This window comes from Lipophrys pholis (genome assembly GCF_963383615.2).
Source record: "Lipophrys pholis genome assembly, chromosome: 6".
Lineage (NCBI taxonomy): Eukaryota > Metazoa > Chordata > Actinopteri > Blenniiformes > Blenniidae > Lipophrys > Lipophrys pholis.
The window spans coordinates 20911917-20935738 of NC_137629.1; the positions used below are offsets into that span (position 1 = coordinate 20911917).

At 44.2% G+C, this 23822-nt stretch overlaps 2 protein-coding genes across 3 annotated transcripts in view; both read right to left on the minus strand.

Annotated features, from left to right (window-relative positions):
• Positions 1–2912: 2912 nt before the first annotated feature.
• gpr151 (G protein-coupled receptor 151) lies at positions 2913–4232 on the minus strand (the record flags this gene model as incomplete). The annotated part of the gene is made up of 1 exon (XM_080465083.1): positions 2913–4232. The coding sequence occupies one exon, from the start codon at positions 4230–4232 to the stop codon at positions 2913–2915; it is 1320 nt and encodes a 439-aa protein (XP_080321209.1).
• Positions 4233–5202: 970 nt separating this feature from the next.
• The window catches only part of LOC308111159 (serine/threonine-protein phosphatase 2A 55 kDa regulatory subunit B beta isoform), a 43296-nt gene continuing 24676 nt past the window's right edge, over positions 5203–23822 (minus strand). For both annotated transcript variants that reach the window (XM_080465941.1, XM_080465942.1), the window contains exons 2-10: positions 17986–18083; positions 15955–16120; positions 14895–15007; positions 11614–11791; positions 11300–11464; positions 8636–8805; positions 7981–8072; positions 7759–7882; positions 5203–7164 (exon numbers count right to left, since the gene is read on the minus strand). In XM_080465941.1, coding sequence (XP_080322067.1) covers positions 7009–7164; positions 7759–7882; positions 7981–8072; positions 8636–8805; positions 11300–11464; positions 11614–11791; positions 14895–15007; positions 15955–16120; positions 17986–18083 — 1262 coding nt within the window. In that variant the 3' untranslated portion in view covers positions 5203–7008. The remainder of the gene's footprint in view (positions 7165–7758; positions 7883–7980; positions 8073–8635; positions 8806–11299; positions 11465–11613; positions 11792–14894; positions 15008–15954; positions 16121–17985; positions 18084–23822) is intronic.

Here is a 23822-nt window from a genome sequence, read left to right on the forward strand (position 1 = left end):
CCTCCCCTCACAGCGGGAGGGTGACACAGCCAGGAGGGCAGCAAAGGGAGGATCTCACCTGCTGGAAGCTCCCCTGCTTTGGATAATGGCCTAATTAAGACCGGCTTGTTTTTTCCACTTGTAAATGTTGATTATCTCGATCGTTTCTTCAGCATTTTTCTCGTAATCAAGCTTCCTTCAGCCACTGATTTTACTCCCTCCTCATCCTCTTCAGGCTCCTTCTAATTACCTTTTGATTATATATGTGTCATTCTTTTTCTTTCACACATGTATGGTTTTTATCGGCATTTTCATCGGAAAAGAGAGACACTTTGAACGCTGATCTCCTGCAGGAGTTTCTAAGGTGTTGAACGGTGCCAATCTCCCCAAGAAGTACCGCTCGCTCTGTACACTGAAGTTGAAATGCATTGTGTTGTCTGAGCTGCAGATCAAGTTACTTGTATGCAGACGCTTATTGTCTGTCATTTTGATTCTACAAAAGATCTCCTCTCTGTTATTATGAATCATGTGTGTAGGATCAAACAACCTCAACTTACACTGTTTCCATGAAGACAGGTATGTGTTTGTGGTTTTGTCCTTCGGTGGTCCTGCACCAGCCCTTCTGGTTTTGACAGAACTGAGCTGCAGCTGGTTCTGTCAACACCTTCCCACAAAGTCATCCACCACTTCTCCTGTACCCCCTTTCCTCCTCCACCCCAGTGAAGCCAACCGGTGAAGCCAACCGGTGAAGCGTCGTCTGAATGTTTCTCCATATGATATAGATCTGGGTTTTGACTGAAATTGAAGGTTTACTGGATGAAAAGAAGGGGGCCCAGCACAGTTCCTCGTGGAAGACAAAAGACAGAAAAAAAAAAAAAAAGGGTCCATAAAGTCTCAGTTTCTGCTGTCCCACTTAAAAACAAATAGCAAATATTAATTCCACTGCTGGTCAAATGATATTTGTACATAAGTTTTTTTGGGGCTTCAAACCCTGCATTGATCAATTCCATCCCTTGGCGAGTGTTTTCAGTCGGTTTCAGCTCGGTGTTATCAGATCTCAGTCCAGCTGAGGATCTTTGAAATGAAGTGTCAGATTTATATCATGGATGTTAAAGAAAACAAAAAAAATCATCTGCATCAATTCCGCTTTCATGTCAATAAGGAGAAATATTTAAGAGGAGAGATTCCAGCCAATTTGTAGAATCCTGTATATACGTAATTGGGCTTCAGTCGCCTGAGGTGGACAAAGAGGTAAAGATGATGGATGGATGACTAGAAAGACGATCGCTCTCAGATTCAGGGCTGCCTGGATTTCATCATTTGCATGCCAGTGATTAGTGGCTTCAGGGCCTTTTGTTAAACCTGGACCAAATCCCACAACTGTGGATTTACTGGCTCATTTACCAGGGTGAATGGCTGAGCCAGAGGTGTCAACAGTAGGCGCTGGAAAAGAAATGGCCACAAAGTGTATTTAAACATCATGTGTTTGCCAGAATTGACAGTTACCTACTGTTCTTATGCTGTGACCGTACAGCAACACATAATCATTCCTCTGGTTGAGCAGCAAAGGTTACATTTTCATCCTGATAATGAGTGCATATTTATTGCCTTCAGTATTTATGGCCAGGTCACTACCCCGGGGACTGTTGGTGGGTTATATAGTTAAGTGTTGCTCTGATTGAGGTACTTGCCTCTGGCAATAAAAGGTCAACGTAAATGATTAATGAGAGGAAAATGTCATAAGGGAAGAGGAGAGGGTAAAGAAGGTGTCAGCCAACTATGGAATGCCTACATCTGAAATTATTTTGCTGCTCTCCTTTGAGACATCTCATGATGTAAGACTGCTGCATTTTATAAGTATGTATGGATGTGGAAATTCGAGCATGGGTCTTTCGTGAGAAAGAAAAAAAAAACCCTGATTATTTACAGTGGATTCCAGCTGGGGTCGTTTTACAGCAGCCAGACTAATCGATCGCAGATCAGCTGAGCAGCAATTTCCACTTAAGATGTTTGTCTCTTTGTAAGTCTTCAATCCATCTTATGGATTCAGATCAATGGGGAGAGAATAGCTCATGAGGCTCCCGCAGAGAGGAGTCCACTGAAATTACATCTAAGCACAGACAAAAGCATTTTCTTCTAATATTAGAACAATTAATGGTTCAATACCAGCAGGGGACATATCTGATTGGTCCCATTTAGACTTTACAGCATGTGCGCACGCGTGTCATTGATTTAAGTAAAGCCAAGAGTTTTTTTTCAGGGACTTGAATGCAGCTTTGCGTCACTCAGCTCTGGCAATATGTTGTCATTCCCCTTTTATCCAAACAATGTTTGACACAAAGAACAATAACACGTATGCTCCATTTTCACATGTGTCTTTATTGTGAACACTGTTTCCCATTGAAAGAGGACAGCAAACAGACCTTTTCACTGGCAAGAATAATTCTCCACAACACTTTGTGACATTCAGAGACTGTATACACACTGGTATGGCACATGTCAGAAATAAGGTTTGAGCGTCAATCTCCAAGTCAGACAGAGAAATAAGGTTATTATGATTAAATTGCATTAATATGTCCAAATACAGTTTTTTGCTGTTCATACTGATTCACTGTGGCATATTGAATATATAGAGATCTAGTTGACTGTATATCTACATATAGATGATCTGAATTCAATTTACACTGTCATCATTACAAGAAGCATTTTTATTTACAGTCACCACGATTGACTTTAATTAAATGAATTTCAATTAGGCAACAAAAGACAAACATTGCAAAGTTGATTTCTGATACAGACGATGTGCTACTCTATTTGTAGTCCACACTCACACTCTTTGCCCTTCTCACCTTTGAATAATACCATAAACACAGTGGACTGAGTGCTCGAGATTTATGGCGCAGCACTCACATGATCTGCTGGGAGGGTGGTTGTCATTTTTCCCCCTCTTTGTTCTGATGCTCCCACGGCACAGGATCATTTTCGTCCGTGTGGTCTCCAGCCTCCCTCTCATGCCAGAACTGCTCCACATCAGGCAAGACAATCCCATCCTTCAGGCTCACTCTGTCTGCTTCCCTCCCGCCGCCCTGCTCCGACTGGGACGGAGCCTCTCTGCTGGGATCCTGGCTGGAGCACGATCGAAAGCTGTTCTCCCCTCTCAGCTGGCCCGAAGTCTCCGGTCTTGGACAAGGGGACTTCAGGGAGGTAGGGTTGTGGGGCCCCGGCTTTGGCTTCTGCAGAGGTTGTTGGCGCTGTGTGAGGCGTCTCCAGAACCCCCTGTAGCCCTCCCTGAACTCCTCGGAGAGAGAGAGGACGATTAGAGGGTTCACCAACGACAGAGAGAAGGTGAGCAGCTGAGCAGAGAGGGTCAGGAGAAGAGGAGGGGAGGAGAGAAGGGGCTGAGCTCCTTCAATTTCCTTCTCTGCTATATGATGCTCCCAAACCCACACCACCCACTGAGGGAGCCACAGGATGGCCATGGCCACCGTGAGACTAAAGAGCATCAAGGTGAGCCTCCTGGATCTGATCTGTGTGCGTAGATTCTGAGTCTTACTCGAGCGGCGCTGGCATTGCCCGTAAGCCTTCCAGAAATACATCAAGGCGAAGCTGAGAGGTGCACAGTAAACTCCCAGAGGGTAGGCTTTGACATAGACAGACATGAAATCCCGGGCTTGGGGAGGAACAAACAGCACACACACCAGCCCGCGGATCTCCCTCTGCAACGTAGCAAACAGCCAGTGAGGGATGGTGATGAGGCAGGCAGACACCCAGATGAAGAAGAGCACCACCAGGATGGAGCCCAGGTGGATGCTGACCTGCTTGGTTGGGTTGGACACGTAGCGGTAGCAGGCTTTTGCCATGATGGCCACAGTGAAGCTCTTCGCCGCCATGCAGGACTGCAGGAACCAGTCGGCCGTCTTGCACACCACCCAGCCCAGATTCCAGCTGGCCTTGGAGTAGGAGGCAGCCCTGAACGGCACGCTGAACAGCAGCACCAGTCCATCAGCAAACATCAGGTTAAAGATGAGGGAGTTGATGAGAGACAGTTTGCCCCTGTGAGCGTTTGAGAAGAGGATGCCCATCGCCGTGAGATTGCAAGCCACACCCAAGATGCAGACGACTCCCAGTACAGCCGGCACCAGAACCCTGAGCTCACCGGGGTCCAGGTGCCGGAACAAGCCGTGGTCATTATATGACCATTTGTCTATGGAGCTGTTCAGCACGGTGGCATTGTTCTGACTCAACCTATCCATCCCGTCCAGGAAGATGGCGATCTGATTTGGGAAGAAAGTACATGATTAGGCACAGAAAAAAAAAGATGAAAATTGTTCTGAGTGGTAGCACTTCCGAAAACAAAGGTACTTTAAAAACAGATTTACCAAAAGTATGTATTAAAATCCCAACCTGTTTGAATAGTTGTATCAGAGAAAGCACTGAGTGACAGTCAGCGATCACAGTGGAGCTCCTGTCTGTCCCTCTGGTTTTTCCTCAGATGCAGTGATGCAGCTTCAGCGGGTAGTTATAAGGATCCTGTTTGATTGACAGCTGCTGTTCCCAGCTGGCAAAATGTGCGTAGACGACACCCTCATGGGGCCAATTAGGAAAAACTATGCATAATATGCACAGATGAATATGTTGGGTTTTTAATTTATGTGAGTGATTGTGAATTAAAGGTCATTACTTGAAGGTTTTCTTTTCTTTTTTCTTTTTAGCAGTAATTACACATTTTAAATGTGCTAATGCTTGCCAGTTGATTAAAGTCTTCACATTTTGGCACAATATCTTCGTCATTATGACATTTGTTGCAGGACAAACTTTATATGTATCATCCACAAATGGACGTTACAATTGTGATGTATGGGTGACATTGGCATCATTTCATGGAAACTCTTTTAAACAGAATATTTATGAACGGTGTTGATTATGTAGAATAAATTGGGATTTTTGATTAGCTATCAACTCTTTTTAATTGGTCAACATTGGGTTCCTTCTCCTTCCATCATGGACAAGCTGCTTTTCTTGGTCGCACTCCAGTTTGTCCACATGAGGGCGTCATCACATCACATCACAAGCTACAATAATATATAAACGCCTATCTTATCTCTTCTACTTGACTCATAAGGCTTTTTTTGTTCATTTGTTTTTTTGGAGAAAAAAAAAGAGGAAATCCACCATTGGAACTTGCACATCTTTATTCTTTTTTTTTTTTTTTTTTTTTTTATTCAAAGAAAGTCCAGTAAGCATAAAGACTGCATGGTAATTTGTTGCATTTCAATACATTCTGAGCTATAAAAGTTGTTTTTTGTTTGTTTCAATTAGAAGTGACACAAAGGAGGTTGTTTAGAAGACATTACTGTTTAAAAGGAATTAACACTTAATTATTCCCTGATTTCACAGAGTTCGGTTAGACCTTTGACCGCTTTGTTTTGTGGGAGTCGGCTCTAAGAACAAATTCGACGGAAGCCAGCGTCTCCAAACTGACCGGAGTGAAGTTCTGAAACACATCCTGCCAGTTGTTTTGTGTTGCCTATCATCAGCAAGATGAGAAACACAAACAGGCATTGTAACAATCTAAGAAAAAAAAAAAAAGATGAAATATTTCAATTGCATAGTGCCTTCAGACGATCTGTAGATGTTGGAGTAAAAAAGAAAAGAAAAAAAAGAAAACAAAATCTATCTGCAGGCTGTCAGCTTCATGAGACTCAAATCCAACACATGCAGGAAGAGCTACGCTAGCATTGTTATGCCAAGAAAAATCTTAGGTTTATGTTCAGTATTACAACTTAACAGGTTTACGGTTCTACCATCTACAGATCATTTTCAGTACTATCCAAATTAATGGAGAAAATAATACAAAGGAATTTAGGTATGTTTGTCAGAGATCTGCATTAAAGAAGAACAAATAACGAGGCGTCGCCGTGTCTCTTGCAAACGGATGACATCAGACTTACTGCGTCGCAAGAGCAACGGTAACTTTGTACATACCACATCGGCCTCTCCCGAGCTCACAAACATGTAGCCTGTGCTGCAATGTAATCGGGACCACATCACTTCAAGCACTTATCCCACGCGGGACCTGGGTGGAGCTTTTTTTCTTTGTGTGTTTTAGTTTATAGCAAAATAAAGAGAGAGAGAAAAAAAAAGGGGGAAAAGTCCTAAGTTAACATTTCATTTAACATTTCATTTGTAACATTCACACTCCCGCCTTTTACTCAGTCCCCTCCTCCCTCCCCTCCCTCCCCTCCCCTCCAACTACATCGAACCCCGACATACCAAAAGAAGGCACCACAGCTTCTAAACAGACTCATTGACCGAGAGAAGGACTCAACAAAACAACAGCATTAAATAAAATCATTGACACACCCTGGAAGGGCTTCATTCACATTACTGACTACAGCAGTCTCACCAAGGAGACACAGAATTGGTACTAGAAAGACTGACTGTGTTGTGTCACAGGCGGAGAAAAAACCCTCTGTTCCTGGGGTCAGAGGTTAACAGTCTCTTCGTTTTTCCGCAGTAGGTTGCACTGTCCAAAAAGAAAACTTCGCCTCAGCTGGAGGCGGCGGGCTTGACGACATGCGACGTAGCATGGGGCGGACTGAAAGAGAGGGGGCGCTGTTGCCACATGAGGCGGAGCCATGTAAGCTCTTCTCTGTTTGTGTGCTCTGTTTTCTGTTGAATGTTCCCACAACTGCCCTTCTCTTTAGGGTCCAGAGGGCTGCAACGTCACACCATCGATGCAGCAATGTTGCATAAACGCACGGCATTCAAGTCTTCGGGTATCTGCCTGCCCGGCTGAATAAAATAAATTAGAAGTCAGACTGCAGAATGAAAATCCATTCTCATATATGAGGAGTCTTCTCCTTAATTTGTTGTATCCAGTTAGTGCTTCTCAAAATTCATCCAGACTGTGCGCTTCCACACGTCAGTCGCTGGATACTCAACTCTGCACTTTCCGTACAGAGTAGGATGGGGTTGGGGGGGTGGGGGGTAGGGGGGGGGCAGGGGTCGCCCGGGTCAGGCTGCCCGTTAGTTGACCTTGTCCTGAAAGATGTAGAGGTTGTTGGTGGCAGCTACAGCGATGATGTTTTCATGTGGGTGCCACGTGGTGTGAAGAATCTTCTTGCTGAAGTCCAGGCTGTCCACACTGATCTCATCCTTACGCCGCTTCCCACCTACACACACCTGGACGACGACAACAGGGATGAGGAGGCATCAAATGTGGGTGTGTTGACACGTCTTCAAACATGAATTAGCCGTGATTTCAGCAATTTTGAAGAGTTATTATTTTGTTGTTTTAAGCATTTACACTTTGCTTTGCTGGAGCAATGCATTGTGGGTGCTACGGGAAAGGCAGTCACACTTAATTTTACTATCAACAACAGACTAAAGCCATATAATTTATCAAACGAAAAAAATTCAAAGGATTTGTGTGATTTTTTTGTTTTAGGAATAATGTCGGGAAACTACTGATTCTTACTTCTCACATGTGTAAGAGATTTCAATTTTAGATAATAATTACTTTCACTATCCCATCAAGTTTCCATGAAACAATACTTTCTGTGTATAATGTTAGAAAACAGTGATGGATCATTTGATATAAAGTAACAATGCTTAATATCAAAAAAATAATACTGGCTGAGCAGCAATGTCGATGGAGTCTCTCAATGACTGAAGATACAAGAAGAATTCAATTTTTCAGTTTTGCGTGAATGCTAAAGACATTCATGTGAATGCTACTGCTAATGCTGGAGGTGACGTGGGCGGGAGGTGGTGTACCTTGCGAGGCTTCAGAATAGCTCTGGGTTTGCTGTTTTCTCTGGACGCTTCCAGCGTGACATCACGTTTAGTGTTCCGGTCAAACATCCGGAAGAAATTGTTGTAGGAGCCCGTCATAATGACACTGAGGAGAAGGAAAAGAGTGAGAGGGTTATTGAGAAGAGGAGCTGGACGGATTCACCGATGTGCTTGATTGATAGGTGTCCCGAGATAATGTCTCACCTGTCGGAGCCATTCCAGACACACTCGAACTTGTCAAAGATGCAGTCGTTCTCGTACAGAGAACACAGCTTTCCCCGTAAATAGTCGTGAACCTGAGAAGCAAACCAAACAATCTGATGGAGTTGATGTCTTGATATTCATTGCCCTGAAGGGAACGACCACACAACGTCAAGCCACACTAGCATATGCTCTACTTTCAGTAATCCCTCCAGCCCCGGTGACCCCTTGCTAAGACCTCGGTGAGCAGGTGGAGGCGGAGGTGGAATTGGACAGAGAATCCCTTGAGACCTGCTGATGGCCTTATCAATCACGACCTGCACAAATATAGCTCCCCTGATCAGACGGTGTGGATCTGACACCAGTGGCCACACAGTGGGAGGTTTTGCCCTTCAGGTTGCATCAGGACCCTCACTATCGGTCTTCCTATGGACACTCAGCTCAATAAGCTCCCCTGGGGTAATTGCTAAAGATGACACGGTTATAGATTGGCAGGCTGACAGCGCAACAGGATTATGTTGAGTGATTAGCCTGAAATCAATGGGTTTTGATTTGATCTGGGTTACCTATGTTATTTACTAACTTCACAAGCGAGTTGTCTTCGGGCTGAGCAAAAAAAAAAAAGAATACATAAATAAATAACAAGACAAAAGTGTACCTGGTACGTCTCAAGCGGCTTGTTCTCCATCTGAAGGTCCCACACCTTGACAGTCAGGTAGTCCCTTGTCATCAGGTAGCGTCCATTATGGCTGAACTTCACATCCGAGATGGATGAGATGATTTCAGAGAAAAAGGAGCGGGTGGATGGATCCTCTGGTTCTTCGAAGTCTAAAAATGGGAGACAAAAAAAAAAGAAAAAATCTCACTCGAACAGAGAATTTTATGAGCTCGACAGTATAATTCTGTTACTTTAATGAGGTTTTTTTTTTTTCATCCTGAACAAAAAACAAAACAAAAAGGAAACTGCTGTTGGTGATGGAGGATTGTCATTAACACACAATAACAGCCACAACAAAGCCTGGGTGCTGGGTTTGCTGCAGCAGCTGCATCTCCTCACAGAATCATTTGTGTGTTTAGGGAGATAGTCGTGGGTCAGCATGGTGGGTAAATATTGGTTATGATTCATATTGATTTTGGCAGCTGCGGATGTGTGTGCAGGCCAGCACGTTGGGGATATGAGCCAGGCATTCCATCGTTAGCTGTCAAGTTATTGTTCCTCCTCCTCCTTCTCCTTGTTTTTCCTCCCACCTCTTCTCCCCTGTTTCTCTCTCACTCTGTCTCTCCACTCTCCATCTCTCCAAATATGCCCCCTCCCTGAGGCCAGGAGAATCGCTCTGTGAAGTGCCAACGGGGAGTCTAACTAGGGATGCGGCGTTCGAGATGAAAAAATGGGGGGATGAGAAAGGGATAAGAAAAACAAATCAATGTCAAAGTGCTGGGTCCATATGAGCCCCGCTGGACTTGTGTGTGTGCCAGTGAACGAGTGTTTGTGAATAAGTGGGAGTGCAATGTGTGCATGTATATATGCATGTGTGTGCGTCCTTGCCCTCCCTCCGTCCAGCTCCAGGGGACTATAATAGGGTCTCTGGGGAGTTGGCAGACAGGGGGGGGGGGGGTTAGTTGCCCCTCTTCTTCTGTCCTGGGGCTCAGCGCTTTGGCAATCCTCTCCTATCCCTCGATCCATCCATCCATCCATCCATCCCTCAACCCTCCATCCATCTTCGCTATAACACTGATTGATACCAGCAGCAGCCGCCCAGATTTATAGGTGTGGAAGGAAATGCACAATGAACTGGGGGGGTTGTGTTTCTTTGTATGAAAAACTTGAGTGTATTCTGTGTGTGTGTGTGTGTGTGTGTGTGTGTGTGTGTGTGTGTGTGTGTGTGTGTGTGTGTGTGTGTGTGTGTGTGTGTGTGTGTGTGTGTGTGTGTGTGTGTGTGTGTGTGCGTTTCAGAGAGGGAAAATAAGACAGAAAAAGAGTGGGAGGGAAAGAATTACACATTGCTTTGAGTCATACAGGTTCATGCAGGGAGACAGTAGGTCGGTATTAACCGACCTGTCCCGAGGCTAATGAGAGCACCTGTCTGCTCTGTGTGTGTGTGTGTGTGTGTGTGTGTGTGTGTGTGTGTGTGTGTGTGTGTGTGTGTGTGTGTGTGTGTGTGTGTGTGTGTGTGTGTGTGTGTGTGGGTCGGTGTGTGTGGAAGTCTGTTAATCCTGTGGGTCCAACCTAGCAGGGAAAAAAATAACTGGGGCCCATATAAATAGAAATCCTCTTGAAACGGCACATACCTTTAAGAGTTCCACTATAGCTCCAGGTTAAAGAGCTACTGAATTCCTAATGTCAATGAATGAGTTGTCTGTTCGTGAAGGGCAAATACACGTCATTATCTAACAATCAGAGAGAAAAAGTGAGCACCACAATGTAAACACCGTCAAAATCATACAGAGCCTCAACATATTTTCCTCATTCAGCCTTCAAACAAATCATGTGAAATTCAACAGGCCACGTTGGCACACGGTCCGGTAGGCACATCAATATGTCTGAGGAAATGAGTGACATTATTGAACAAGGTGTGTCCATGAGGGACTAATGCGATTGCTCTTAAGCCATTGATTTCCCAGCTAAAATGTCAATGTATTCATTATTCATTCAAGCAAAGAGAATGCATGTGATGTCGAAGGCCGTCCATTGTTGAAACACGCCATGTGACGTACTGGAGGGTTATCAATCCTCGCACATTGAGCAGGGGGAAGCCTTCATGTCGCCGCTGCACAAAAGGTGAATCCATGTTCGACATAAATAATCAGCATTTTTCTGAGCTGCCTGTATTTGCATTTTTATTTTCAAATCCTCTGCCTCTAGTTCTTGTTTCTATACTCCCTCTGCAAGCCATAAAAACAAAACAACCACTACCAGATTGCTTTCAGCAGCATAATGACAATATTTGTTGGCGTTTCGAAGAATTTTATGGGTTTCAACGCTCTGGAAAGGAGATTAAGTTGTACAATGGCAGATAAATTACAGAACAGAATTAGAAAGGCTGATTATTTTCGACCCAAATACAATTTTACTGATGTAAAGGAAGAAAATCAATACATCAAAAAAAACGCAGTGAAATGAAAGAGTAAATAAGAGTGTCATGATGTGATTTGTACTCACTTTTATCTTTTATGTAAAAAAATTTTTTTTAGCAAACTGAAGCAAATCAAATTGATTCTGTGAAATAAAATCTATAAAGATAACTCCTCCACCCTGCCTGTAAGATATTGCCACCGCCCATGACATTTAATCATTTTTCCCATCATGCACTTGGATACTCACATTTACAATGCTTGTCGCAGAGCGCGGCCTCTCTCATGTCACACAGACGTATCGAGCCCTTGCTGCTACTGTAGGCAAACGTGTGACACTGCTGGGGATGGAACTCGGCTGAGGTGATTACCTCCGTCAGCTCCTCCATGTTGGCTGGCTTGATGTCGACAATGTCTAAGAGGCGACGGCTAAGGAACACAGTCATGCAGTGTAAAAGTAGTATGTACTGTAAGTAGCTGCCTGCCACAGAATGAATCAATAGTGATTTCAGCCAAAACTATTAAAAAAAAAGTTTATAAATTTGGTCTTGATGATGAGGATACTGAAGCTGCGGTCAGTGATCTCCAGGTTCCACAGGTTCACCCGGAGGTCATCGGTGGAGATGTAGGTCTGGAGGTCGGAGTTGACAGAGATGGAGTTGATGTGGTAGGTGTGGGCATTGCTGAATACTCGTCTGGCTGTAGCCTCGACCATCAAATCCATTGGCTGCAGCACCGGCACCTACAGAGAGACGAATGCGGGTCATTTCAAAGCGACAATATTTTAGAGATGAAGCAAAATATGCAAAATAAAAATATTTATTTCAGAGGCTTTGATGTGTTTTGTTACACTGATGTATTATCCGTCGTACTTTAATGCCGGCTTCTTAGATATCGATCTGCTCATGTGTGAATGTGTCTGCTCATATGTGTGAGTGAGCAAGAGAGAGATACAGATGCACAACCGGATGACACCAGGGATTCATTTGACATTCACTCTACAAATCTTAATGAAACAGAGACGGCCACCGAAGAGCTCCGGGGCCGTTTGATGAGCTGCTTCAATCAGACCGGGAATGTCTGTTTGCTACACAATGATTGTGCCTCTCGCTCTCTCTCTCTCTCTCTCTCTCTCTCTCTCTCTCTCTCTCTCTCTCTCTCTCTCTCTCTCTCTCTCCCTCTCCCTGCTCATGTAATGCCGAAGAAGTCTCTCCTGTTTTCTAGTTTGTGTGCACCACTGCGTCAGAGAGAGGAAAAGGAGTGAAAGCAAAAGAAGTGTAAAAAGATAGAGGGCCCGAGGGCATCAGTAGGCCCTGCCGAGGAATGATAACTGAATTCTGCAGAATTAACATGAACATCTCTCTTTCCCACACACACATACACACAAGCACACAAACACACACACACACTCAGTTGCACAGGGCTGCTCGGGCTTCAAAGACCCCCAGCGCCAGTTTGCATGCAGCCCCCCGTTGACCAGATAAAACCCAGACAAAGAGGGAGGAAAGGGGAGGGAGCGAGGACGACAAATCGGCTTCTTCTTCCTTTTTTCTCCCGGCCGTCGCTGGCACTGACAGAGAGACATGGCAGCCCAGCAGGCTGCTGTATCTCCATGGGTGTCACTTCATTTCCATGTCTTTCACTTGCTGTCCAGCGAGACACGGAGCGTATTAACCCATAACCCCCTAAACACTGACAGTTACACTGTTCAGCTTGCCCCTGCACCTTTGTGATGGTATCACAGATTTGTGACGCGCAAAACAGAAATTGTTTAAATTGTGACAGAATTGTGATGTCGTCTTAAGACAGTAGATCACAAACAGATAAAACACAAAACGTATATAGTTTACATTTGAAATAGCATTTATTTTACAACATTTAGACTAATATTTTGGAGTCCTCTGTCTCGCCCTCTGCTTCCTGCCCCCATGCAGATTTCACAGTCTCTTAACAGGATTGCCACACTCCCGGCCTGTCCTCCAGGTTGCTATGATCCCCTGGCCAGCCAGACAAAGAGGGACAGACACGCCGAACACGACACTAATCTGCTATGACACACACACACACACACACACACACACACACACACACACACACACACACACACACACACACACACACACACACACACACACACAGTCCGACGGGAGAGCCAATGTGCGAAAATTAAATAGGTGGTGGTGTGATAAGACCGCGAGACGGAGATGATGATCCCCTCTCTGGGTTCTTCCCATATTGATCACTCACTTTCTTCTGCTGGTCCAAGTTTAAAAGTGTCCAGAAACACCAGACTCCCATTCATCCGTGCTGAAGCTATTCAATATTCAACGAGCATTTAAATGAAGAAGCTGACAGACACAGACACTGAGTATCTGTTACTAAGACGTTTATACAGGATTAAAAGCTATCATAGCATAACGCACCATTGCTACATTTTGATTTAATCAGCTTATGTGGACCCTAAGTTGGATGACGCGGGGATGAAAGACGGGTGGCTGTGAAGTGTCCTTATTTAGATTGCATGTGCAGGCCTTGGCATATACACAGGGTCAATCACAGCTTTCCCAACAATCTTTATTCTGGTTTGACACTCGTTTTAAGATGGAGTTTTAAAATGAGTCCAAATCTAGTAGATGGACAAATTAAACAGTTTACAACCAAAAAACATGACTTTACTGTAGTTTTCCAGTGTAATAGATATAGAACATAGTATCAGGGACCATATGTCGCAGTGCAGCTTGCATTAGCTTTATGTTTATTTTTTAAAGGCAGCTTATTTAAGTATTTTTTTGTCTTGTTTCAGTGTTTGATTTTCAATAGCAAAATATTTCTAATATGCCACCAATGTAAATATTCAACATAATTGTTGAATCTTATGGAGCCCTACTACCCTACATTGTTTTGGGAATAGGTTGTATCTCCCGTCATTATTGTAACATAACATCATAGCCGGTGGCAACAAGCACAAAAGCACAGAAATCAGGAAAATTGGACGAAAAAAACTAAGTGCTCTGCTTCTTAAACACGCTGGCGGGAAACATCAAACAAAAAACAACAAACAGGGTGGGTTCAAGCCAAGCCCTGTTCAGAATGCACAAGTACATTTACATAATATGTATGTATATGCTTTTTATTTATTTGTCAGTTTATTGAGGATTATCATATCACGCAGCACTAATTTCCCTGCTCCTCTAAAGCGCTTTGACTTGCCTCATATTTGAATGGTGAAATATAAATAGACTGGATTTGTCAATAAAATTGAGGATAATCAGAGGTGTCAGTTGTGCCTTCAACGTAAAACACAAGCAAATTAACTGATCTTATACTTAATGTAGTTGTGTGTGTGTGTGTGTGTGTGTGTGTGTGTGTGTGTGTGTGTGTGTGTGTGTGTGTGTGTGTGTGTGTGTGTGTGTGTGTGTGTGTGTGTGTGTGTGTGTGTGTGTGTGTGTGTGTGTGTGTGTGTGTGTGTGTGTGTGTGTGTACTCTTATGTCCATAATTCCTCTGCTATTTTTTCATTTGTTGAATAATTGATGATGATATGGGCAAACAGATCAGGCAGAAGTAGTTGGAATCGGAGTGTTACACATCATAGGTGCACCTGCTATATGATTAATGAGAATGTGTTCATCTTTTACTGTTAGTTACATTTTGTGCCATTGAACAGGTTTTGTTTGGACACAAACAAAACCTCAGACTTCCACGTTGTCAGATTTCATATCGCCCGACATGCCCTTGAGCCAAACTGCACATTTTTTAACACACCAGCCAAGCAATTCATATCACCCTTACCCAGAGAGTGAGTGGCATTCAGTGTGGCGGTGGGTAGTTCTGTGTGACCTCTTACCCGCAGAGAGGTGATGGTCGACGGGTCTCGGATCCGTCCATCCTCATCCTTCAGGTTGTAGCCCTCCGGACGCTTGTCCCTCTCACTGATTTTCCACAGCTTCACTGTCTTGTCTGGGGTGGGGACATCAAACACACACACACACACACACACATACAGACACAAACTACAGTTAGATCACAGCTCAGTACAGTGAATCTCAGATGCGAGAGGCATGCGGGGGGTTGGGCATCCAATCTGGCATGTGGCTGGGCAGGAGCCAGCGAAGATGATGAATGGCGGCTCCTGTGTAGATTCTGATGCCACTGATATCAATCTACAAGTTGACTTCATTTCCCTGCTTCAATATACGCTCGCAGTAAAAAATAAATAAATAAAAGAAGCCATCTGGGCACTTTTCAATTTTGCATCATATAAACACCAGTTACATCTCATCTCTTCTGTCTGAGTGGATGGCAGCGGCAGTCATGTTATCGCTTTTTTCTCTCCTTTTCTTTTAATTTCCGCTGTGAATATTGGTGTCAGAGCAACGAGGCCATCTCCACAGGACCCTCCACCATCTGCTCCAGCCACCACAAGCACTTCTGCAGCAGCCATGCATGAAGTCCACAATCTGCAAGACGTTGCTCTGCCGGTGTGCGTCTGTGTCTGTATCTGTGTGTGTGTGTGTGTGTGTGTGTGTGTGTGTGTGTGTGTGTGTGTGTGTGTGTGTGTGTGTGTGTGTGTGTGTGTGTGTGTGTGTGTGTGTGTGTGTGTGTGCACTGCGTGCACTGCTGCCGTGGCAGCCATGCATGAACTCCCTAATCTAAAACTCCTCTGCTGGTGGCTCTTGCTCAGCCAAGCAAAACACCAATATGTTACCACAAATCGTCAAAAAGAGCTGTTCCTGTGATATTAATAACAGCTCCTTTAACATCACATCACGGTGAGATACGAGCCCAGCTTCAGTTGACATTTTCATCGACTCACAACAACACATCACTCAAATGTGAACGCACATTGGAACATCCATCCATTTGCTTTGGATGTTATTCTACCGGAGTTGCTTCGGCGTACTGACCATTGGTGGAAAGCAGGAAGTACGCCGCGTTCTGCTGAGGAAGCCATTTGATCTTGTTGATCTTTTCCTCAATTTCCAAACTCTTCAAGTAGTCGAACTCCGGCTCGTGGCTCTGGAATGTGCTGTAAACATTGTACTCCCCTCGACGCTGGGGCTGGCTCTTACTCTGTGAAACAAAGAGAAAGTAATGGTGAGGTTGATGCATCCATCTTGTCAGCCTCCTTTATCAAAGTCAGGGTCATGAGATGAGGAAAAGCAGCTTCTCCCAGCCAACTCTGCATGAAAGTAGGTCCCCAGTTCACCGCAGGGAAAACACAAATAGATAGAAAACACAAAAGTCAAAATAGCCAATCACCTCGTTGGATAAATAGAGAAAACTAGAGTACCTGACAAAATCCAGAGGCACAGGAAAAACATGCAAACCTCCCCTCAAATTCACACCGGGTTCATCTCAGGTTGGGACCTCACTTCACTGGATTGAAATATAAAGTCTACTGCTGTGATCTACTGGCAAAGCTGTGTAAATACTTTTGCCTTCCAAAAGGGAATAATGTTGTGTTTTCCAGGTCACAGGTTGTGATTTAGCTCATGTTTGAGGTTGGAGTTTGCGGCGATGCTGAGCAGAGTTGAGAAGAAATTAGATGTATTCATAATATTCTGTCCGCCCCATAGAAGTAAATGATGTGGGCAAACTATTAGAAACTCAAGGCAAAAACTTAAATTTCTATCTTTGTAAAGGGTTGGTATGAGACCACGCTGGATGAGACAAGTACAGCTAATAATGTGGACGGTGAACATATGTACGATTCCCCCCTGTGGTTTTCACTTTACAAACTTAATTAGAAAGACAAATGCTTCACTTACAGCTTGTTGCAGACATTAATGGTCCTTTGCACTTTAATGATTCTCTGGAATTTGATATATTCATGTCCAAATACATAAACACTACACCAAATGGAAATCCTAACAATAATGGATATACGCTATTATGTTGTCATTGCAACAGAAAAGTAATTACAATCACTGCTTTGCATAACCTAATAGAGCTTCTAATGGCTGTAGTCACATGCATTGAGTGCATGGCACATTTGTAATTAGTATTAACTTATAAGATCAAATTTATATCAAAACTCAATGGATTTGACCTTGGTAACAAAAATGTTTGGCATTCACAGAATTTTTAAACTCGAGCCTTAAAGTTTGCAGTTTTTAAGTACCAAGGTGTAGTATTGAATAACTTTGTGTATTTCAAACTAACTAATCGATCATAACACAGTCTTTAATAAACTGTATTATTATTAATGGTTAGCCATCTAACATCACCACTTCCACTCATGCAACCAAATAAAGAACCGCTGCTTTGTGGTTAAAGCACCTGAGCTTCGTCACACTTTTCCTACATGGTCTCTCTGATATCTTGTTGTATGTTAATTACAGTTTTTGGGGTGACAAATTGGGCAAACAGTTTGTGTTTGTGATTAAGGTGCCATTGATCCTCACAGTAGTGGATTTTCATGTATGCAACACAAAGGTATTGTCACCATGAAATAAGAATATATGTTTCATTTGTTGATTTTATTTGAGCTGATGGTCAAACAAACATTACACTTTAGAATAGATGGCAGGAAAATCTAACCGAAGAACTCCGGGTAACAGTGCTATATAAATGTATAGAGAAACCTGGAAACAAGTTAGGACTTTACACTTGCAGTTCGCTCATTCTGATGTTGATATACTTCTTACTTGTTCTGACGCCATAAAGCAAGTCAGAGTTTGCACTTTTGGTTATATTTATATGCTCTTGCAAACATTTTTTACAAAGACTTTCCATCTATATCATTTAATAAAAAGGAAACCATTTCTAGATCACTTTAGGGATCACTGTAAATCTTACATGTTAAGTTCTTTTCAGGTAGCAGTCATTTTTCAAGTCCCCCATTAGCAAACAATCAGTTGTTATTGTTCCAGGGCTGTCAAATCCTTTCCGCAGAAGAGCAGCATAATTAGTGTTGCATTGTTGGCATTTCCTACCTCCTGCTCCCTCTGGAAGACAACCACTCTGCCTCCTTTATCCCCGGTGGCCAACAGCTCCCCCGATGAGTTAAACTCCACCGTTGAGATAATGTCAGCTGCAACACAGGAAACAGAGAGAGGGAGAGAAAATGTCAGCGTGGACCTGAACAAACCTGTCAACAGCTCCGACGGGCGAGAAGAAAGACCTTTCAGTGAGATCTGGGAGAGTGGCTTCTTCAAAGAAAAAAACTGGTTGTGGGGAAGCCAGGGCTTATCTTAAGAAATATAGCCGAGTCCACTGGAATATAGAAACCATTCCATGATAATTCAGCCTCTTGTCTGACCAATGGAAACCAATCTGTGTCACTTAATTGCACTTCTGCTTTTTTTTTTCCAGGACGCTGCAGAGACACTAATAATGCCATTCATCTCCTCACTCCTGAGTGGGACCTCATGCTGTTTTGAGGCTCTCGTTCGCTCTCACAAATCGCACCCACAAACCTTTCAATCACTCTCTTATTGCCGCTACATGTCCATGCAGGTGTAGCACACTTAAAAGAATCAGCCGGGGCAGAGCAACAGGATTAAAAAAAAACAAAAAAAACATAACTGTGAATAAAATATCACAAATGAATTTAATGTCCATATTTATACTTTCTGGGTGACCCTGGAACGCTCCAGTTTTACAATGTAAATAAGAGACACCTACCCTTAAGGTAGCTTCTCCTCTCCTCCTCAAAAGCATACATCTGCCTGCTTTTAGGAGAGGCTAATGGTGGCGGTAATTATTACACAGCCCCTGGCTACAGGAGGCCGAGTCTGTCTGTCAGTCACACACATCCACACACACATACACAGTAGAAGCCATCCCTCTGTTTAACAGTGACAATAATGTTAAACAGAGAGGGAGTGGAAGAGAGGGAGTGCGTTGTTTTGTACCCCCCACGCCCTCTGTGGACCTGCTACTGGCGGAGCTCTGAACAGGAGAGGGGGATGTTGCTATGGAGACCGTTTCCATCTCTAGCAGCAGTCAAAGTGTATGTGTGTATGTGTGTGTGTGTGTGTGTGTAAGTGTGTGTAAGTGTGTGCCAATAGCTCTCAGACTTACTTGCTGATGCTAGCTGTAATTCAGCAGACAGAGGGAGTGCTGCAATAGAGTGAAAACCTGCTACTGCATCTGGGGGAGTGAGTACAGCTCAGCGCAGCACACAACTTCAGACAATAGAGAATTCCGGCAGCGCTGCGCACGGAGCCGCCGTGCACAGTCGAAATGACGAAGCATCACTTCGTCCTATGCGTGTGTTTGTTTGTGTGTGTTCTCGTGTGCGTGTATTTCCTTCCCTTTTTCAATTAGTTAGAGGAGAGAAAGTCACATTCACAGATGAGACCAGAGGGATTCCTGTCGCCGTGGACTGATAATGACATGAGGTGGGGGCCATTGCTAATCATATCTGAATGGTGAGACTAATAATCTATCAAAGACAAGACAAAGTCTGACCTAATTACAGCCCGAGAGAATCCCCGGCACATAACGTACCTTACACAAACACTTCATGTACGTATGCACATAGAGCTTACACATGCACAAAGAGATGTGGCGCAACCCCCTCCAGCACACTCTTCTTTGCACACACAATAGTTCCTTCTCCAACACCATCAGGCCAAAGCCATTGGTGTGAATCGAGTAGAATCGGCTTAGCAGTCAGCATTCTTGACTCAAAGCCATTTTCTGTCTTTCTGTCCTCCCTTCTTCCAAGTACTCAGCTCCCTTGCTGCTCCCTTCATCATCTAAACATTAAGTCACCGAGGGGAAGCAGTAATTGACGGATGCCATTAACAGTTTTACACATGAATACATCTGTCAATCATCTCACTGATTGATCAGCCACAGCGAGCCAGCAAAGTTGAAATCCATAGTAATGTGATGGAATGCTCATAAAAATTAGTTTTCTTTCCACATGCAAATGAATCCAGCCCGGACAAGACAATCACAGCCTCACTCACTCAGATAATAGTTTTTAAATTGTAGCAATTTCTTCAAATGAAATTTCATGATAAAGAATCACATGGATTGGTAACAGAGTTGCAGGTGGGCGGAGATTCTTCAATAATTTCCATTGCATCAGATGAAATTTTCATTACAACAGCTTCAGCAGGGTCATGTTGGACATGAATTAGGCACAGGCCAGAGATTCAGTTGCTCAAATGTGTACTTAGACACACACACACACACACACACACACACACACACACACACACACACACACACACACACACACACACACACACACACACACACACACACACACACACACACACAGCTTCATCAGCAGACCATAACCAGATGAAGCCCATAAATCCCATGGCCAGCCAGGTCTGACAAAGGCAGGTCAGCGCTTCTTGACGCATCAGAGGGATGCTTGCCATCACACACATCCATCACCAGTAATAACATGGACAAGCCTGTTGGCCCGCTGCTGTGATGTGTGTGTGTACAACTGAATTAAAACAGGCACTGCACAACCCCTATCTGATTCCATCCACCAAACTGATCTTCAATAACCCCCCTTCAGCACTGCAATATAGAAGTGCCAGGCGAACCAATTGGATGGAAACACAGATATGCATTGATTCTGGAATGAAACTCGTGTAGCCAGAAACACATTGAGCAGCAGGAAGGAAGCGAGGATATTGGATGTATTTATAGACACCGGAGCATGACATGCTAACACATTACAGAAAAGAACCATTAAAAGCAGCGGTAGTGGAGTGACAAAGTCTGGGGAGCGACGTCTGCTGCTCTGAATAGCCTAATAAAAGATTGTACAGAGACACGCCGGAACAGACGCAAAGACCAAAATAGGAGCACCCTGGCTAACCTCTCGACAACACATAATCCTGTCAGGGGTGGAAAAAAACCCAAACCCAAACACACTCAAGCTTGATCTGGTGGCACATCGGAGTTGTGTAAGACACAGACCTTAAAATGTTCTGACTGAATGGAAAGCGAGTTGCATAAGTAGTGTGCAGTAATTCCAGGTAAAAGGAGGGACGTGAGCAACATGGTGTCGTGCAAATGCTTTGTTAGCATTAGACGTAGAGTGGGGAGGATTATAGCACTTGTGCTGAGCTGCCTGCGTCAAAGGATCACGCCAGCAGATAATTCAAGCTGGTTCCTCGCGTTGGCTTTCTCCTGTCAATCTGGCTCCTTCTATGATAATCACCCAAATGTATCTGTGCCTTTCTATTCTTCTCCCAACACACGCAAGCCTCACCAACTCCATACGTAAACGCACAAACGCCATTTTTTTTTTGTGCTGAATAAGCAGCTGATAACGACTTCATCTTACACACGCGACAATGGAGATCAATCAAAGTTTTGAATAAACCCTGTTCCCTACTGGTCTGGTACCCAGCCATATGATTAAAGGGTTTATTAGGCTTTATTAGCTGCACACAAAGCAACAGAGCACAATGCAGCTCTCTTCATCTGAAGAGCATGGCTCTTTGTAAGATCTGGAGTGAACAAGCTAATTAACCTGGTTTCTCCAAGATCAGCCCCTTGAGACTGAGACGGTGTGTGTGTGTACGTGCGCGTTTCTTTTTTGTATGTGCACGTTCGCATACTCTCCTGCGCATGTATCTTCGTCTGTGTGATTTTGTGCAAACCCACACTCCGGGGAGCTGAGGGTGAAATGGGCGAGACGCGTTGCTGCTTCACTTCTCACACTTCATTAACACTTCGCCGTGGCACACATCTGACTACAGACACAACACAGGACGGGACAAAGTAGAAAGAGAGGTGAGTTGGTGGGTAGAGCAAAATCAGCATTCAGCCTCAACATGCCGCGAGCTGAACACCAAGAGGAATCATTTCCAAAGCTTGTTATTTGGTATTCTTTTAGAAATTGAAAATACAAGGGGGTGGGGGATGGTGAGGAAGCGTAGGACGCGTAGAATTATAATCCACCTCCAAAACAAAAGCTGACACACTCCGCTCCGTCTGTCTGTCTGCTGCTTTGGTGCACTCCCTTTCATCTTCTTGTTTTCGACGCTGAAGTGAATCAAAGATTGTTCAGCTGCTGCACACACCGAAATCCTGTACTTGCAGTGACCTTATCACCGAAACATGGAGGATTTCGAGTGATGCGTCTTTCTCGACAGGACACACGAATTAACTATCAAAACTTACAAATGTACCCCATTACTGAGTCCGGAAAGGTCAAACAGTGCTTAGCCTTAAGGCTAGCTGGTCCCCGAATGACTAGCATGCCGAGCCTCTATCACCGCCTCAGCTCGTCTGCTGACCAGGGAGCCATATCACGGCTGAGAAATAGGACATTTTTTCCAATCATCCTACAGTAGCAAACACCACGGGTATTCTTTAATAAATTCTCATTAAATTTTCATGGTGCCGCAGACTTAATAAGAAGCTAATCAAGGGATGAAAGCAGCTGCTGAAGAAGGAGTGTGACTCGCCCCAACTTCACAGCTTGCCATTAAGCTCCCACTACCCCCAAATACACACACACACACACACACACACACACACACACACACACACACACACACACACACACACACACACACACACACACACACACACACTACATCTTTCTTGCACTACGAGGCGAGGCGAGGCAAGGCAAGGCGAAGCAGGGCGGGGCTCTGTGTTTTGAGTGTTTCGTAGTGAATAATGGATGGGACCTGAGGGTATGGTAGGCTAAGTCTTTTTATGCCGGGGTCCTAAAGTGTGGCCCCAGGCCGTTTGCCTTGGCACAGGCAATGGGGCTTGGCCCGACTCTCATCAACCGCAGCAATAAAGGCTCTGCGCTCTCTTGTTACGGGGCTGCATCAGTATTCAGCAGGGCTGGAGAGGTCACATCACACACAAGCTTGTACTCGCTTCAGACAGTCGTATAACAGCCAAGCACAGAGCTCAGGATAGACGGTGGAGAAGAAAGGGTCGAGGAGAGGAGGAAGGGATTACATGTCCTACCAACAGATCTTTAGGTCATTGTTCCGGTGACTAAATTGTGAAAGACCAGAAATCAATACCAAAGCAGACGTTAGGTTAGGTCCTGCCTCACAGCAAGGGAGCTATTTACATTTTTAAAGCCAGTGTGCTGCTATTTGACAGTTCCATCCATTATGGAAACATCCAAGGTGGTGATTATGAAAAGATACTGAGACCAAGGAGCATAACAGTTCACTGACTCAACACACATACATAGAGCAACAGTGAGGCACAAATCATGTGTGCCATCATCATTAGTAATGTGTCATCTCCAGGCGGCTGCTCAATGCAAATCAGAATGCAAAGCAATTTACTTCCTTCGAGATGATGATAATGTCTCTGGAAAGTTTACATTGAAGTGGATTTGATAACTTATAGCAGGTCAAGGGTGACCAGAACACATTAGTGCACAGAGTCAATGTAACCTCACGTAGAGCCATTGAGGCATGGGATTGGTGCGAAGCAAAGGTCAGGCCAAGTGACATCATGAAAATGTGACATCATTAAAGTGTCCTGCTGTTGTGGGCAAGCACGGCCTGAGGGAAATCCCAACCAGCTCGTTGCCCCTCACCAAGGACCCCTGTGTGAATGTGTGAGTGTGTGTGTGTGGTCTGAACAGACTGGGCCTGATGGAACATGTGCACTTTGGTAAATTTATGAGGACGGGTGATGGACCCCAACACTGGTCTGAATGATCTTTGGCTTCAGACTGACTGCACGGTACTTATGAGACAAGGACGTAGAGAGTGAAAAGACGCACGTTCATGATATATGAGGTGTGACGATCACCCGTAAATTACACCCATAAAACACAACAAAAGTAGACATCTGAAAAGCA